Source organism: Triticum dicoccoides, chromosome 4B (genome assembly GCF_002162155.2).
Source record: "Triticum dicoccoides isolate Atlit2015 ecotype Zavitan chromosome 4B, WEW_v2.0, whole genome shotgun sequence".
NCBI lineage: Eukaryota > Viridiplantae > Streptophyta > Magnoliopsida > Poales > Poaceae > Triticum > Triticum dicoccoides.
In genome coordinates this window covers 526724015-526741255 of record NC_041387.1, presented here as the reverse complement: position 1 = coordinate 526741255, position 17241 = coordinate 526724015, and the positions used below count along the sequence as shown (strand labels likewise).

Here is a 17241-nt window from a genome sequence, read left to right as displayed (position 1 = left end):
TGGACATTTTTAATTCTGATTTTCATAGAATGGTGATCATATTTCTCAAATTTAAAACTAAAATTAAACGTTTTTGACATTTCTTGAATTCGTGTTTTTTTATAAGAATACTAAAAATTTGGAACATTTAGATGGAATATATTGTGATATTATAAGAGTAGTAAAAAGGGAAAACAGAGCAAACCTGCATAGGCAGGCTGGCAGGCTGAAACTAGCGATGGTTTTCTTTTTTCTGCCGATCTGGGCCACTGGGCCTGGCCCATATGCACGCTTGGCTGCCATCGCGCTCGCTCCCGTAGACGCGCCCCGTTTAAGCAAGCCCTAGACTGCTGCTGCTGTGTGTCTTCCTCTGCTCCGCACCGCCGCCTCTGCAGCCTCCCCGACGACGAGATCCACCCGCCCCCTACCTCTCCCCCGCCTCCGCCCCGTCGCCCGTCCCCGAGGTACCCCGCCCGACCGCCCCCAGTCAGTTCTCTTCTCCGTGGCTGGATCAGCGCGATGCGTTCCTGACATTTTTTCTGTCTCTCTCCGTGGTTGGGCAGATGGAGAGGGTGCTCAAGGATGACGCCATCCAGGAGAAGGGCGAGCGCGCCAGGATGGTAACCACCCACTTCCCATCTGATCTGCTTGTTTTCCTTCTTGTTCTGACCGGGTCGGTTCGTTCGTCCATCCGTTGGTTTGATGGCGCTGCTGCAACTGTGTGCAATTAGCTTACTGATCTCATTTAGACTGCAAAATCCGTAGATTGTTAGTTGGACAAGTGCCAGATCAACAACCTGACCGTCGACTTCGCGTAGTAGGATCTATAGGTTACCGCGGCAGACACACACACTGATGCTGTATTGCTGTTGCATAATGCGCTTCTGCAACTGTGCGCAATGGGTTTACCGGTCTCCTTCGACTGCAGAAGCTGAATATTACTCCCTCCGTTCATAAATAAGTGATGTGGTTTCAGTTCACTTATTTATGACGGCGGTAATACCTTGTAGAATCATTGTTCAGCCTCTTTGTTTATGTGGGGTTCTTATTCATCTGATTTCGTCCCCCTGGCAGGCTTCTTTTGTAGGTGCCATGGCGATCGCAGACTTAGTCAAGACCACATTGGGCCCAAAAGGAATGGTACGTGCTGCTCACAGAGGAAAAAATTGCAGTTTGGGCAAAAGATGGCGCCAGCCATTCGAATGCTACATGATTTTCCTTGGAATTTACATGTTACCTTTTTATGTCCAGGACAAGATCCTTCAGTCGACTGGCCGAGGGCGGAGTGTCACCGTTACAAATGATGGTGCTACCATTTTGAAGTCCCTTCATATCGACAACCCTGCTGCCAAGGTCCTTGTTGGTATCCTTTTGTTTGAGCCTACTGCTCTATGATTTTCCTGCTGAGATGATGCTTGTTTCTAGATCTGGCAATGCAGGCTTCTTATAGCTTCTCCTGACCCCATTTGATTAGTTGGTTATATTTATGTTCTCCCTAATTGAAAGAAAATGTAGTCCTTAATGGTTGTTAGACATCTCAAAAGTCCAAGATGATGAAGTTGGTGATGGAACAACTTCTGTTGTTGTGTTGGCTGGAGAACTGTTGAGGGAGGCTGAAAAGTTGGTTAACATGAAGATTCATCCGATGACTATTATTGCAGGTGATCCTCATTTTAGACGCAGTTTATTCAACATGTTATCCCTGACATTTAAAATTGTGCAACTCTTAGTTACCACCTCAATACATGTTACTAAGTTTTTGGTGAGTGATGATACAATAACAATATCTGCAGATCAGTAAGACATGTCAAGTTTAGAAAATGACATCTCATGCTTACATACTTTGTTTTTCAATTTGTCATGTTTAAATGATTAAAAACAGCTCCCTTAGTCTAGGCAACTTCTGGATTTTAAAAGCAAGACAGTGCCTTAAAAAAAATGAAAGCAGTGCACTTCTGTGTTGATGTCATGTTGGCGATGGACAACTACGACCCTTTGTTTTCTGTTCCATTTTCATGTTTGCGTCTTCATTTTTTTATCTTTCTGGCTTGCTTATTAATGCAGAAATGATACACATGATATTTGAGAGATACACATGGATACATGATGGAACTATTTGCAAATATGTAGCTAATCATTTAGTTACATTTGAACATCTCTAATGCTTCATCATCTCTCTGTACTATTAGGTTACAGAATGGCTGCTGAGTGTGCCAGAAATGCTTTGCTGAAAAGGACCATGGACAACAAAGACAATACAGGTCATCTATTTAGTTACTTTCTCATATATGATTTCTTAACTATATTTAAACACTATGTAATCTTCTTTTAGTAAGTACTTATGTTATGTGGAACAAAATTTATGTTTGCATTAATCCTTGGGGCGGATACTTATTTTCCCCACTTTATCTTTTAATGAGCATCACTTCCTAGAATACTAGCTTAGCACCTGGTATCGCTGATTTCCTAGTTGGGACTTGGCATTGACCTGGCAGTAATTTTCAGTCTCAGATGTTTAAAGTTTATTGCAGTCATTATGATTTATATTTTATATATCAAGAGTCTGCCACCAGGAATAGTCTTCTGACAGTAAACCTTCATTGGTGCTGCAGACAAGTTCAGATCAGATCTCATGAACATTGCCATGACTACGCTTAGTTCAAAAATTCTCTCCCAGGACAAGGAGTATTTTGCTGAACTTGCAGTTGATGCTGTCCTCAGGCTTAAGGTAAACATGATTGGGGGAAGTTGGTCATAATAACTTTTCTATATGTGGGATGTTGCTTGAAGTCTAGTTCATTAGTTCATAATTATCCATTCACATTGTTACGTTTTGTTAGTAAAACGTTGATTTGGTATGCACCACACTTGTTCATTGGTGGCAGGGTAGCACCAACTTGGAGTCAATCCAAATTCTGAAGAAACCGGGAGGTTCTCTTAAGGATTCCTTTTTGGATGAAGGGTATGTTCTTTCAAACCCTTGTTCTTTTTTATCCCGATTATATTATGGTTCTATATCAATTACAAACAGACTGATACACATATACCATTTTGAATCTGTTTTGTAGGTTCATTCTTGATAAGAAGATTGGCCTTGGTCAACCAAAGCGAATTGAAAACGCTAATATTCTGGTTGCGAACACTGCTATGGACACAGATAAAGTTAAGATTTATGGGGCACGTGTCCGGGTGGATTCGATGGCTAAGGTTGCAGATATTGAAGCTGCTGAGAAACAGAAAATGAGAGAGAAAGTTGAGAAAATCATTGGCCACGGGATCAACTGCTTTGTCAACAGGCAGCTAATCTACAACTTCCCTGAAGAACTTTTTGCTGATGCTGGCATACTCGCAGTTGAGCATGCTGACTTTGAGGGCATCGAGCGGCTAGCTCTTGTCACTGGAGGTGATATTGCATCAACTTTTGACAACCCAGAGTCTGTTAAGCTTGGGCACTGCAAGCTCATCGAAGAGATTATGATTGGGGAGGACAGGCTGATTCATTTCTCCGGGGTTGCGATGGGGCAAGCATGCACCATTGTCCTGAGAGGAGCAAGGTATGCCTTATTCTTTAGGTGTAGCTCCTTATCATGCACTGATAACATAGTATTATTCAGGCATTCTGTTTTATTTGGCTGTACACTGAATACACGTGTCTTGTTGTCTACAGTGAGCATGTGCTTGATGAGGCTGAGAGGTCCTTGCATGATGCCCTATGTGTGCTTTCTCAGACAGTAACTGACACACGTGTCATATATGGTGGTGGATGGCCTGAGATGGTGATGTCCAAGGAGGTGGATGAACTTGCAAGGAAGACCCCTGGGAAGAAATCTCACGCGATTGATGCCTTTTCACGCGCCCTGCAAGCCATCCCAACAATCATTGCTGACAATGCTGGTCTGGATAGTGCTGAGCTGATCTCCCAGCTCCGAGCCGAGCACCACAAAGTGAACAGCACTGCTGGAATTGATGTCATCAGCGGCGGGGTAAGCTCATGGAGACACCACCAACTTGCTATGTAGTGTAGCTTGTACAGGAGTGATTTTGAAACTAACATGGTCTGGTGTCGTGCAGCTGGGAGACATGCAGAAGCGCGGGATATGTGAGGCGTTCAAGGTGAAGCAGGCCATCGTCCTGTCTGCGACCGAGGCCGCGGAGATGATCCTGAGGGTCGACGAGATCATAACCTGCGCCCCGCGCAGGAGGGAGGACAGGATGTGAGCGCTGTCTCGATGCGGCGCTCTCATATGTATGATGGTTTGCCGAGTTTTGGCTGGGTTGCCGTGGTCCACGACTGCTTTAAAGTTTGACCGACTCCATTTCGATTGTCGTTGAACCCTGACCCCTAGCGACTGGAACTTGTAGCTGCTAGTGTTGTTCTGTAGGGAGTGGCTTGGTTTTCTTTCAGTTGATTTTCCACTAGAGGATATAGTGATTTCTAAGTGTAACCTTGCATTTGCTGTACTTTGTTGGTTATCTATCAGCCGTTGCTATTTGTGTGTTGGACACGGCACATGTATGGCAGAATCGGTCCCAATTTTGATTGTGATGAGTTGTGCAACAAAGATAGGACCTGTGCGATTGGAGCTTTGATGATCTGTTTGACAAGTGTTTACTTATTGTCAGCTGATTAATAAATTTTGGTTCTTTATATCTTTGTCAGATGAGCATTTATGCTGGACCACATTCAGGGCCCGTTCGGAAAGCAGGTACAAAAAACATAGGAATATGTACAAGTAGAGGAATATGAAACGAAGACAGCTGCAAAACTTTGGATCAAGAAACCTAGATTTGGTCCTTCACCTCACGTACCCAACATGAATGGATTTGTTTATTCTGGTCTATGAACTCCGGGTGGATGTTTGCAATCCTGTGGAATCGGTGTGCCAACTGAAATTTTCCTGTGGAATACTGTTCATGCTTCCTAGGTTCCGAACGCGTGCAATGGAAAGTTTCCCATATGCTGCGTTCGGTTTGGAGGATTTATGGAGGAAAAGTACAGGAATAAAGAAACAGAGGAAAGATTCCCTGATGCAGCCTTCCGTCTGCAGGGATGAAGTACTAGAATTCCATAGGAAAGTTTCTGTAGCCTGCAGTTTCACGGGAAATCAAACATCCAACGAGCTCTTTTTCTGTACGGAGTCCCGAGGTGAGGCTGGCGAAAAGCAAGTTGAGACCCACACCATGAGAGGCTTCAGTCTTGCATGGCAATAATTTAGGATGTGGAGGGACCCACATCCTTGTTTTCCTTTCTTGTGTACCGAACGCTCCAGATATTTTTACTTTCGTTGTCTCTAGTTTCATAGGTTCCAACTGTTACCTCAACCCGATTCCTACAAAGCTTTTTATTCCTTTGTTTTCTATACATCCATTCCGAACGAAGCCTGAATAGCATTTTTCACAGGATTCCCGTAGCGAACAGCCCTTAGTTATGAACTACTACTAGTAAAGGTGCTTGGCTTACATATAAAACCGTCACTACCTATTCTACAAGTTCCAAGTACCAAAATATGTTCTAAGTATATGTAGTACAAGTTTGGAACCGAAGTGTCGTGTGTGTGAGCCCTACACCTTGGGGCGAGGGACGCCCCCCTTTTTGTTGGGAGATGGGCTAACACACTTGCAATCTGCTCCTAACTCATGGTGATAGGCAAAAGGTGACGCGGAGGTTTCTTGCCCAGGTTCGGGCCACTTTAAGGTGTAACACCCTACATTTTGTTGTCTATATAATCAAGTGGATATGATTACAATGGATGAGCTAGGATCCTTTGCTCCGAGATGCTCGAGGAGGAAGAAGAGGTGATGTTCCTTGATGACGGCTAAAGACCTAGCTCTATGGGGTGTTGAGATGACGAGAGCCTGGACCCTTTTCTACATAGCCATGAACCTCCTTTTATACATGCAAGGGATTACCACAATGGCTAGTACAATGGTGCATCTACCGCATTAAATGCGGGTATATGTGTCGCCAAGAGGCTTGCCGGGAGGATGAGATGTCTGTCTTATCGTATTGAATGCGACATGTCCGATGCAAGGTGTCATGCGCTTGGTAAAAAGGGATAGTGACTCACCGTGGTGTCACACCCTGATTTTCATGGCACAACACTTAAGATTATAAATCATGACAAAGTGTGGTTTTACAAAAACTTTTGAGTGTTTTGGACTTTGCATTGATTGGATTCTGTCTGTTGTTTGCAAGTGCTCTAAAAATCAAATAAATCCTCCAATTCTTATACTTCATCCCCTTGCTCCAAACTTCTGCCCAATGACCATACCATGTGTATAGAACAGTATAGTATTTTCTTACAAAAATAATTAAGCAAAATGGTATTTAAAAAAATAGTTTTCCAAAAAACCCCTGAATTGAGATTTGCACTTCAAGTACTTGATTTGAGGTGTGAAAAATCTTTCAAAAGGTATATTTGAAACCTATTAGGTATAGGACTCCCATAAACCACAAAAATATAATTTTAAAAGTTATTTTCCTATTTTATTTAAAAGCTTTTTCTTAAGGCGAGAAATGGTCTTTAATAGGGAAAAAATATTTTATTGTTTCAAAAATATTTGACAAAAAACAGGGAAACTCAGTGGACATATATTTTCCATATATAAGAGTTTCAACACATGGTCATGTTCAAAATATTGGACAAAACCTCTCAAAACCATTTCTGCCCGTTTCAAGGATTTGAAATATCTCTACAGGAAATATTTTCATAAAAATCCAAGGAAAATCTAGAAAGTCACTAATGCATATTGTGATCACCTTGCAAAGCCTCATCTCAATTAAGGTCACTTTGGTTCACCAAAATGCCCCAAAACCCTCTTTGACCAGAATCAAATTTGAACAACTTTGTACTACCAAATTTCTCTCCTTGACCCCAACTTTTGTGAGCATGTTCAAATGACCAAATGAGGCCACTACACCAAGTGGTGCATCAAGGGGAAGTGATTTTCTCAACTAGATCTACACAAGTTCATTTCTGCTACTTTCTAGGGTTTACAAAAGTTGCATTGGCAACTTTGCCCAAATGAGCTCAAAATTGGTTGAAGGACATAATTATATGTGCCATTTCACCCTGTGGAGTCTCATGACAAATGGAGATCATCAACTTGCCCAAACCAATATCAAACACCTTCTGCCACTTTACCAAAATGCCATCTTTGACCTCTTCCACTAATCTCCATGGGCTAAACCTTGTACCACAGCTGCTCCTGACCCTCTTCTACCTCCAGTAACTTTACCATGGCCATTGCTCAATGATTGATGAGTGGAACACCCCCATTTACCTCTCTGGATAGCCCTTTTCTCTCTCTACCTCAACCTCTCTACTCTCCTAGTGGTTCACCGGGCATCCAAGGCCACCTACCCTTTGTTTACTCAGCCCACAAAGCCCCAGACACTAGTGGACACGCCCCTGACACATAAACAATGCCATGGCGTGCAGAGCTCGCGCTCTGGAGGACGCTACAGTGCTCTCCGACACTGTAGCACGCCCATTCCAAGGCCTCCCGTCGACCTTGGGCGCCGAAATCGTGTCCCCTGAGGCCGCCTCGGCGTCCACGACACGCAACACTGTCGGTCCCTTCCTCCCGACCCCTCCTTATCCCTCCACGAGCTCACTCGAGCACGTCCATGGACGCTGCCCATGGTGCACCGCGGCCTTGCCCATTTAAAGTCACCCCGACCCTCTCTCTCGCCTCGGTTCGAACCTCCTCTCTCCCGTGCACCTCTCGGACACCCCCTCTCTCCCCCACGTGCTCTCCTGCCCCTCCAAGGCCGGGTCACCGCCGCCGTGCCCCTGGACCAACCAGGCCCCCCATTGCTTCCCCGCTCCCACTGAACGCTCGAGAGGACACCCACGGCACCAAGGAGCCTCCCCCGCTCACCAGGCCCTCCTCCCCGTGCTTGCCCTGCCCTGCCCGAATCTCGCCCGAGCACCGTCCGCCATGGCCGTGGACCCACTCGACTTCGTCCTCTGATGGACGTGCTGACAGGGGGGAGCGGGCGCAGTGCAGTCCCCCGAGCTCGCCGGTGCGCCGGGCACCCGCAGCAGCGCCCCTGGTCGTCGGGGACGAGCTCGGCCTCGCCCCATCTGTTCCTGCGGCTCGGGAGGCCGCGCGAGGAAGAAGAAGGCCAGCCGGTGGACCGGCGACCCCACCGGTCAGCCTCTACCGACGTGTCCAGCCAGGCCCGCTCGGGTTAAGTGGAGGCGGGATCCGCGGGAACCGCCTTCCCGGCAAGGAAGTGTACTACCCTAAATACGCCGTCGACGTGGCCCTCCTTAGCCGCGTGGCCTTGCAGCTGGGCCGACCCAGTGCGCTGCGGTGCTATGCTGCGCTCACTGCGCGGTATAGGTATAACCCCACTTCCTTTGTCTTTTTCTTTTTCCAGAAATTTGTAAAATCTCCCAAATAATCATATTAACTCCAAATTGAATGATTCAAATTTCTGGTAACTCCATAAATCATGCTCTACCTGTTGGTGCAGCATGAACATTTTTCCACAACACCTATCTTCACAAAAATCCAATAAAACCCCATTTTCCAATTCTGTGATGAACTTTAGAAAATCACAGAGAGCTAAAAATTGATCCAAATGCCATGATTCGAAATCCTTGAAACTTCTAAGTTCATAACTTAGTTTTTCAACATTTTTCCTAATACTTTATGTGCCACACAATTTAATGAGCCATTTCTTCATATTAGCCAACTTTGCAAATTCACAGGAAATTCATTTGAACTCCAAATCCAGTGAAACCAACTCCTAGATGCTTCTAAGATTATTACTTGTCAAATGGATGCCTTTGATCATTTTTTCAAATAGTTCTTCTGTACACTTCTTGCAAATCCATAAACCCCTTGATTCCATCATATCGAAATGTTTAGAAATATCCATTGATCCACTTCCAATGAAATCACCTTGGTCATTCCTCATATGACCAGAGGTATCCTAGAAAAGTCCAACTCACATTTTTTAGAGAACTTTTATTTTTGCCTTGTCGTGTTGCTTATTATGGTTGTTTTCGACGATAGTTGACGAAGTAGACGAAATGCTCGGAGTTGGACCAGAGATATTTGAAGACCTCGAAGACTTTGTTAAAACAGGCAAGCAACCCTTTGACCATGTCTATGAAACCCTTTTTATGCATGTCATATAGCACCATATTGTTGTTGCAACGGAATCATGATGAGGTGGTAACCACTTTGATGGTTTGCCACCGTTCTTCCTCGTTGATACTTGCATTGTGCATGACCCTACCTTCTTATGAGGGTTATGCCGGTGGGGGTAGATAGGATGCTAAAGTAGTGCTACGCAAAAAGGGATGGGAATATGCATGGAGATGGAGACAAAGTATTTTCAAAAGACTTTTCGAAAACCCCATCGGGTGCCACTTATGCCCGGGGAGATGATGAGTTGGGTAGCCACTTGATGACGAAGTGGTGTACCGAGGCAAGTGTGTGTTGTTTTCAAAACGGATTGGTTTAAGTTGCGACCGTTATTCCAACCTTACATGCGCAATCACTCTACCGGGAAAGGGCATTATTGATTACCTAGGCCGATACTAGCTTGGAGCCCGCATTACTAGTGACGGGGGAGAGTTGGTGCTCTCTCTCGGGACGGGGTCGTGCCAGGTAGGGCAGCCATGACTGTTTTCACAGGGCACCAGATACACCATTGTGTCCCCTCTCGGATGTTACGATCTCGAGTGAGTCTCGTATGATGTACATCGTGAGGATACGGAACAACGAGTGGACTCCTTGTTAGTTTCGTGTAGGGAAAGATAGTGATCGGATGCTTACCCCGAGTACTTGAGGTATCGCGGGTCGTGGATGACACGGAAGTTCCCGGGATCTTGTGGGTAAAGTGTGCAACCTCTGCAGAGTGTAAAACTATTCAAATAGCCGTGTCCACGGTCAAGGACAGTTGGGTAACCGCTCTTGGGCTACGTCCACATGTTTACAAACCAGTGTGTGTTTGGATAAGTGGGAAAATCTACTTGGGTCAAGTCAAAGGACTTGACATGATTGAGTTGGGTTGATGCCCACTCTATTTATGTTGATATCTGTAACCTGTCCTCATGGTTACTTGAATCCTCCTGATGCATGTCTTACAAGTTGTTGAACATGTCATTGCACTCAAAACTAGCTTTCTGCAAAAGTGTACCTATATCATGCATTGTTGTACCTTGAACCAAAACATGGCTTGCTTGCGAGTACATTCAAAGTACTCATTGGCTTGCCACTGGTTATTTTATTGGCCAGGCATGAAAGACAAGATATATTGAAGAGTTCTTTGGTGACGATCGTGCGAGCTAGGACGCTTCCCAGTCAGAATGCCTGTAGGGTTAAGGCAGATGGCATGGGTCCAAGTTGTTATTGAAGATTTCCGCTGCGATGATACACTCAAGACTTGACCATAATGGTCCTACTTGTGTAAAACGGTATGTATGGATGTAAGACTCTTGTTATTCAGCTTCTGTGTGTTCAGTGAGCATTGATCTCTGGGATCACTGTACACGTGCATTCGGTGATCTCGACTTATGAGTCGGGGTCCCCACAGAGCTGGTATCAGAGCCATCCTGATTGTAGGAATCCTTAGTTAGCATGGTTGTTAGTTAGGGTAGGACTATTTTCAAAACTATTACTAATTTGCGGAAAAAAAACTACCTATACTTCTCTTCCCCTTGTCAGTTTTTCAAAAACTAAGATATACTTTCCTTATTCATCTCTTCCCCTTCAAAATTTTAAATGGTCGCTAGAACCCTTATGCCCCTGACCACGGGATTCCTTGTAATCCTCATGCATAATCTAGAAGGAAGACACCTTGCCAAATATTCACCCACATCTTCCGAACACAAGTTTGGCGACACCACGACAAGACAGAAGACTCATCTCAAGGATTGAGGAAACCAAGACTCGGAAGATGGTGAAACCCTTGACACTGCCCCAGGAGGATGCAACCTTTTCCTATAGCGACCAGGGTGTAAGATATGCAAGGTCATGATATAGATCGCTAGTAGAGCAACCATGTCCTTATCATTGTTGTGTCCGCAACCACCGGTGGATGAGAACCTCGCCATTTGGTCCGCCTCACTATAGTGAGCAGGAAAAACGGTTCTTGGCATCCCCCGCGCTCGGTGATGATACTGGCAACAGTGTGTCCGGCAGGTTGGACCTCTACTATGCCTTGTCAATATCATTGCATAAAGGATTGCCTACCTGGTACCGCCAACGCCTTAGAAGGCAAAAGGAATCGTCATGATTAAGAAGACCAAGTCAATGCCAGCTACGAGGAGCCACCTTCACCCCATCACTTCAAAAGGCGAGAAGTTGTTGAAGAGTCTTCACGCTCAACCCGGATTGTTTCATCGAACAACTACAAGAGATGTAGCGACACCTGAGGAAAACCCAGAAGACTGCACGAGGCACGGAGCAAAGCATGACTACTGAATCTGAGAACCCCTAGGGTAGGATGAGTCATGTACCCCCCTATGCGCAGTCGAGTCCATATGATGGTTCAAATAGGACCATGATTGTGTGTTGTTTGTTTTTATTTGTTTGTGTTTTGGTATGAGTCGCCCTTTTGCCCTAGGCAACAAGTACGCGACTATATCACCTTCCTTATCTTAATGCTGGTGTTTGGCCCCGTCGGCACTTGTTTGTTTGCACTTGCACTATAGAACCCCCTTTAGGCATTCCCCTCCTCTATGCTACTTTTCCCTCTCATCTCTCTCCTCAACTGAAGACAAGCAAGACAATATGCACCAAGGATTCCACCTCGGCGACCAACAAGCACTGAAGACTTTTGCTACAACCTCCTCGACCAAGTACAACCTCATATGTTTACACCTCAAGACTAGAACCCTATCCCTAGACCCTACAAGACTTCACGAGATACCCCAGCTCGAAACCTTAACCATGAGCTTAACCTACGGAATCAGAAGAGTACAAGTTAAGCTGTAGTAAGCCTTGCTTATCACTGGGTTCATTATGGAACTAATGGGCATAGTGAACGAGCACATTATCTTCCTAATATAGCACCAGAACTGACGATGCCATAGGGAGGACCAATCTGAGGATATAGGAATAGGTAACAAATGACTTGATGAGTTTATATCAGTGACCTTGATGAACTATCTGAGACTCTTTGGTGGATTATAAGGCTTTCATGGTGAACTTGGTGGGATCATGTTAATAGAGTAGTGTAGCTATCGTTACCCCTGAGTAAATTGGATTTAGTAGGACAATTATGATCGCAAGCTGAGATTCTTGGAGATGCAAGGATTTGACTTGAACAGGTGATTATGATAGGAGATAGTTAACATTACGATAATAACTTGAGGGAAACATGTAGAAATTCTCATTGGACATGAGATTTGGATTTACATAGGTGATCCTAGTGGAGTATAGATGCTGAGTGAGTCTGCATGGTTCGGAGTAAATTGGATTTAGATTGATGATCTCGATCATGATACCATGTTTCTTGGAGGACAATAAACTAGGAGATTGGATTAATTGTCGGAGTTGATTTAGGGATCTGTATAAGCTTGACGTTGGAAGTCACTTGACCCCTATAATGGAAATTGGTGGACTGACTATAGTAGAGATAACCCTTTCAAGTATTTGGAGATTATAGGACTTTAGGAGATCATGTGGAACACCATAAACATTGGGTTTGTAGAATAAATGGATTATGTAGTGATTGATGGAAGTTAATGGGCTGTTGGAGTTGATTCATAGGAAGGAAACAAGATCTTGGAGTGACTTACGACGTGTTTCCTTAGGATAGAGATGCACTAACATGGACCTTGTAAGAATAGGATGAGCACTTGGATTGTCATGTTTTATTCCAGCTTGGAAGCTTGTATGCTCTACCCATGGATTTTTAGGGGTAGCCATACATATGAGTTTGGGGATCATAGACATATATGATTTTGTTAGACCTCCTCTCGGGAGCCATGAGGATATGAATCACATGAGTGATGATTGGAGTTGACCTATACGAAATGATGCTATCGGTGATATGATGTGATTTGTTTAAAGGACTAGACAGAACAATTGGCATCTCAGAAACTGTGCTTGAAATAAGATAATAAACGTTCACCTGCACACTAGGATCCTTGAAACCCTTAAGCCCTACCAAGACACAATCCGGTTGGATCATGACCTTGGGGTCTTGACTCTAGGTCGAGAACACCTTGTCCCACACTCAACCGTTACCACCACCAATGCCCCAGCCTACCTTATGTACCCCATGAACAGAAACTTCATGGAGTACTTGGTCACGTTGGTTGTCACTTTTACCTGGTGACCTACTCGTCTAACTGAAGATGGAAGAAGAATCGTTCAGCTTGTTAGGGGGTTTCTGAAGACCGCCATGTCAAGGAGGAAGAACTATACCAACCACCATCGTCAATAAGTGAACTTCCTCGTCGAAGACCAGGTGTATCTCCAAGCCACTTCTCTCAAAGGAACCCAACATTTCCATGACAGGGAAACCCACACCAAGATTCATCGGCCCTCTTCGAGATCACTCCAAGATTTAACAACCCGCTCTGAGATCACTACAAGATGAAGAGAAGACAGTTACCAGCTGGAGTTGCCACCTGATTTACCTAATGTGCACAACATTTTCCATGCATCACAACCCTAGAAGTGTTTCCAACTTCCTGGTAAGCCTGATCTCTGCAAGAGCATTGATCGTCAAGCCACCGACCTCCAGCCCAGCCTGGCATATGCGAGAAACCCCTTAGCAACCTGGATCAAGCAGAACATCATACACGAAGCCACACCATCGAGTACTTCAAGGTTCAATGGAGCACCACTCAGAAGCAGAAGCAGTATGAGGACGTGAAGACTACCCCAAATCCAAGTTTCCATACTGCGCCTAGTTTGGGAATCTCGGGGACGAGATTCTTTTAAGGGGGGGTAGGTCTGTCACACCCTGATTTTCATGGAACAACACTTAAGATTATAAATCATGACAAAGTGTGGTTTTACAAAAACTTTTGAGTGTTTTGGACTTTGCATTGATTGGATTCTGTCTGTTGTTTGCAAGTGCTCTAAAAATCAAATAAATCCTCCAACTCTTATACTTCACCCCCTTGCTCCAAACTTCTGCCCAATGACCATACCATGTGTATAGAACAGTATAGTATTTTCTTACAAAAATAATTTGGCCAAATGGTATTTAAAAAAATAGTTTTCCAAAAACCCCTGAATTGAGATTTGCACTGCAAGTACTTGATTTGAGGTGTGAAAAATCTTTCAAAAGGTATATTTGAAACCTATTAGGTATAGGACACCCATAAACCACAAAAATATAATTTTAAAAGTTATTTTCCTATTTTATTTAAAAGCTTTTTCTTAAGGCGAGAAATGGTCTTTAATAGGGAAAAATTATTTTATTGTTTCAAAAATATTTGACAAAAAAAGGGAAACTCAGTGGACATATATTTTCCATATATAAGAGTTTCAACACATGGTCATGTTCAAAATATTGGACAAAACCTCCCAAAACCATTTCTGCCCATTTCAAGGATTTGAAATATTTCTACAGGAAATATTTTCATAAAATCCAAGGAAAATCTAGCAAGTCACTAATGCATATTGTGATCACCTTGCAAAGCCTCATCTCAATTAAGGTCACTTTGGTTCACCAAAATGCCCCCAAACCCTCTCTGACCAGAATCAAATTTGAACAACTTTGTACTACCAAATTTCTCTCCTTGACCCCAACTTTTGTGAGCATGTTCAAATGACCAAATGAGGCCACTACACCAAATGGTGCATCAAGGGGAAGTGATTTTCTCAACTAGATCTACACAAGTTCATTTCTGCTACTTTCTAGGGTTTACAAAAGTTGCATTGGCAACTTTGCCCAAATGAGCTCAAAATTGGTTGAAGGACATAATTATATGTGCCATTTCACCCTGTGGAGTCTCATGACAAATGGAGATCATCAACTTGCCCAAACCAATATCAAACACCTTCTGCCACTTTACCAAAATGCCATCTTTGACCTCTTCCACTAATCTCCATGGGCTAAACCTTGTACCGCAGCTGCTCCTGACCCTCTTCTACCTCCAGTAACTTTACCCTAGCCATTGCTCAATGATTGATGGGTGGAACACCCCCATTTACCTCTCTGGATAGCCCTTTTCTCTCTCTACCTCAACCTCTCTCCTCTCATAGTGGTTCACCAGGGCATCCAAGGCCACCTACCCTTTGTTTACTCACCCCACAAAGCCCCAGACACTAGTGGACACGCCCCTGGCACATAAACAATGCCATGGCGTGCAGAGCTCGCGTTCTGGAGCATGCTACAGTGCTCTCCGGCACTGTAGCACGCCCATTCCAAGGCCTCCCGTCGACCTTGGGCGCCGGAATCGTGTCCCCCGAGGCCGCCTCGGCGTCCATGACACGCAACACTGTCGGCCCCTTCCTCCCGACCCCTCCTTATCCCTCCACAAGCTCACTCGAGCATGTCCATGGACGCTGCCCATGGTGCACCGCGGCCTCGCCCATTTTAAGTCACCCTGACCCTCCCTCTCGCCTCGGTTCGAACCTCCTCTCTCCCGTGCACCTCTCAGACACCCCCTCTCTCCCCACATGCTCTCCTGCCCGTCCAAGGCCGGGTTGCCGCCGCCGTGCCCCCGGACCAACCCAGGCCCCCATTGCTTCCCCGCTCCCACTGAACGCTCGAGAGGACACCCACGGCACCAAGGAGCCTCCCCCGCTCAACAGGCCCTCCTCCCCGTGCTTGCCCTGCCCTGCCCGAATCTCGCCCGAGCACCGTCCGCCATGGCCGTGGCCCCACTCGGCTTCGTCCTCTGATGGACGTGCTGACAGGGGGGAGCGGGCGCAGCGTAGTCCCCCGAGCTTGCCGGTGCGCCGGGCACCCGTAGCAGCGCCCTTGGTCGTCGGGGACGAGCTCGGCCTCGCCCCATCTATTCCTGCGGCTCGGGAGGCCGCGCGAGGAAGAAGAAGGCCAGCCGGTGGACCGGCGACCCCACCGGTCAGCCTCTGCCGACGTGTCCAGCCGGGCCCGCTCGGGTTAAGTGGAGGCGGGATCCGCGGGAACCGCCTTCCCGGCAGGGAAGCGTACTACCCTAAATACGCCGTTGGTGTGGCCCTCCTTAGCCACGTGGCCTTGCAGCTGGGCCGACCCAGTGCGCTGCGGCGCTATGCTGCGCTCACTGCGCGGTATAGGTATAACCCCCCTTCCTTTGTCTTTTTCTTTTTCCAAAAATTTGTAAAATCTCCCAAATAATCATATTAACTCCAAATTGAATGATTCAAATTTCTGGTAACTCCATAAATCATGCTCTACCTGTTGGTGCAGCATGAACATTTTTCCAGAACACATCTCTTCACAAAAATCCAATAAAACCCCATTTTCCAATTCTGTGATGAACTTTAGAAAATCACAGAGAGCTCAAAATTGATCCAAATGCCATGATTCAAAATCCTTGAAGCTTCTAAGTTCATAGCTTAGTTTTTCAACATTTTTCCTAATACTTTATGTGCCACACAATATAATGAGCCATTTCTTCATATTAGCCAACTTTGCAAATTCATAGGAAATTCATTTGAACTCCAAATCCAGTGAAACCAACTCCTAGATGCTTCTAAGATTATTACTTGTTAAATGGATGCCTTTGATCATTTTTCAAATAGTTCTTCTGTACACTTCTTGCAAATCCATAAACCCCTTGATTCCATCATATCGAAATGTTTAGAAATATCCACTGATCCACATCCAATGAAATCACCTTGGTCATTCCTCATATGACCAGAGGTATCCTAGAAAAGTCCAACTCACATTTTTTTAGAGCACTTTTATTTTTGCCTTGTCGTGTTGCTTATTATGGTTGTTTTCGATGATAGTTGACGAAGTAGACGAAATGCTCGGAGTTGGACCAGAGATATTTGAAGACCTCGAAGACTTTGTTAAAACAGGCAAGCAGCCCTTTGACCATGTCTATGAAACCCTTTTTATGCATGTCATATAGCACCATATTGTTGTTGCAACAGAATCATGATGAGGTGGTAACCACTTTGATGGTTTGCCACCGTACTTCCTCGTTGATACTTGCATTGTGCATGACCCTACCTTCTTATGAGGGTTATGCCGGTGGGGGTAGATAGGATGCTAAAGTAGTGCTACACAAAAAGGGACGGGATATGCATGGTGATGGAGACAAAGTATTTTCAAAAGACTTTTTGAAAACCCCATCGGGTGCCACTTATGCCCGGGGGAGA

The 17241-nt window shown here is 45.1% G+C and overlaps 1 protein-coding gene across 1 annotated transcript; it reads left to right on the top strand.

Moving 5' to 3' along the window:
- The first annotated feature begins 341 nt into the window (after positions 1 to 341).
- On the top strand, positions 342 to 4567 carry LOC119291239 (T-complex protein 1 subunit beta-like). Its single transcript, XM_037569962.1, has 11 exons — positions 342 to 443; positions 543 to 599; positions 1054 to 1119; positions 1231 to 1342; positions 1512 to 1640; positions 2169 to 2240; positions 2592 to 2707; positions 2865 to 2941; positions 3048 to 3533; positions 3647 to 3962; positions 4051 to 4567. Exons 2-11 carry the CDS (start codon positions 543 to 545, stop codon positions 4195 to 4197), a joined length of 1578 nt encoding a protein of 525 aa, XP_037425859.1. The 5' UTR covers positions 342 to 443; the 3' UTR covers positions 4198 to 4567.
- The last annotated feature ends 12674 nt before the right edge of the window (positions 4568 to 17241 follow it).

Bases quoted from the DNA above. Each gene is read 5' to 3' on its own strand.
- LOC119291239 (XM_037569962.1), top strand. From the start codon at position 543: ATGGAGAGGGTGCTCAAGGATGACGCCATCCAGGAGAAGGGCGAGCGC. The intron at 2,942-3,047 runs GTATGTTCTTTC...TCTGTTTTGTAG, and splicing joins GATTCCTTTTTGGATGAAGG to GTTCATTCTTGATAAGAAGA. The intron at 3,963-4,050 runs GTAAGCTCATGG...GGTGTCGTGCAG, and splicing joins TTGATGTCATCAGCGGCGGG to CTGGGAGACATGCAGAAGCG.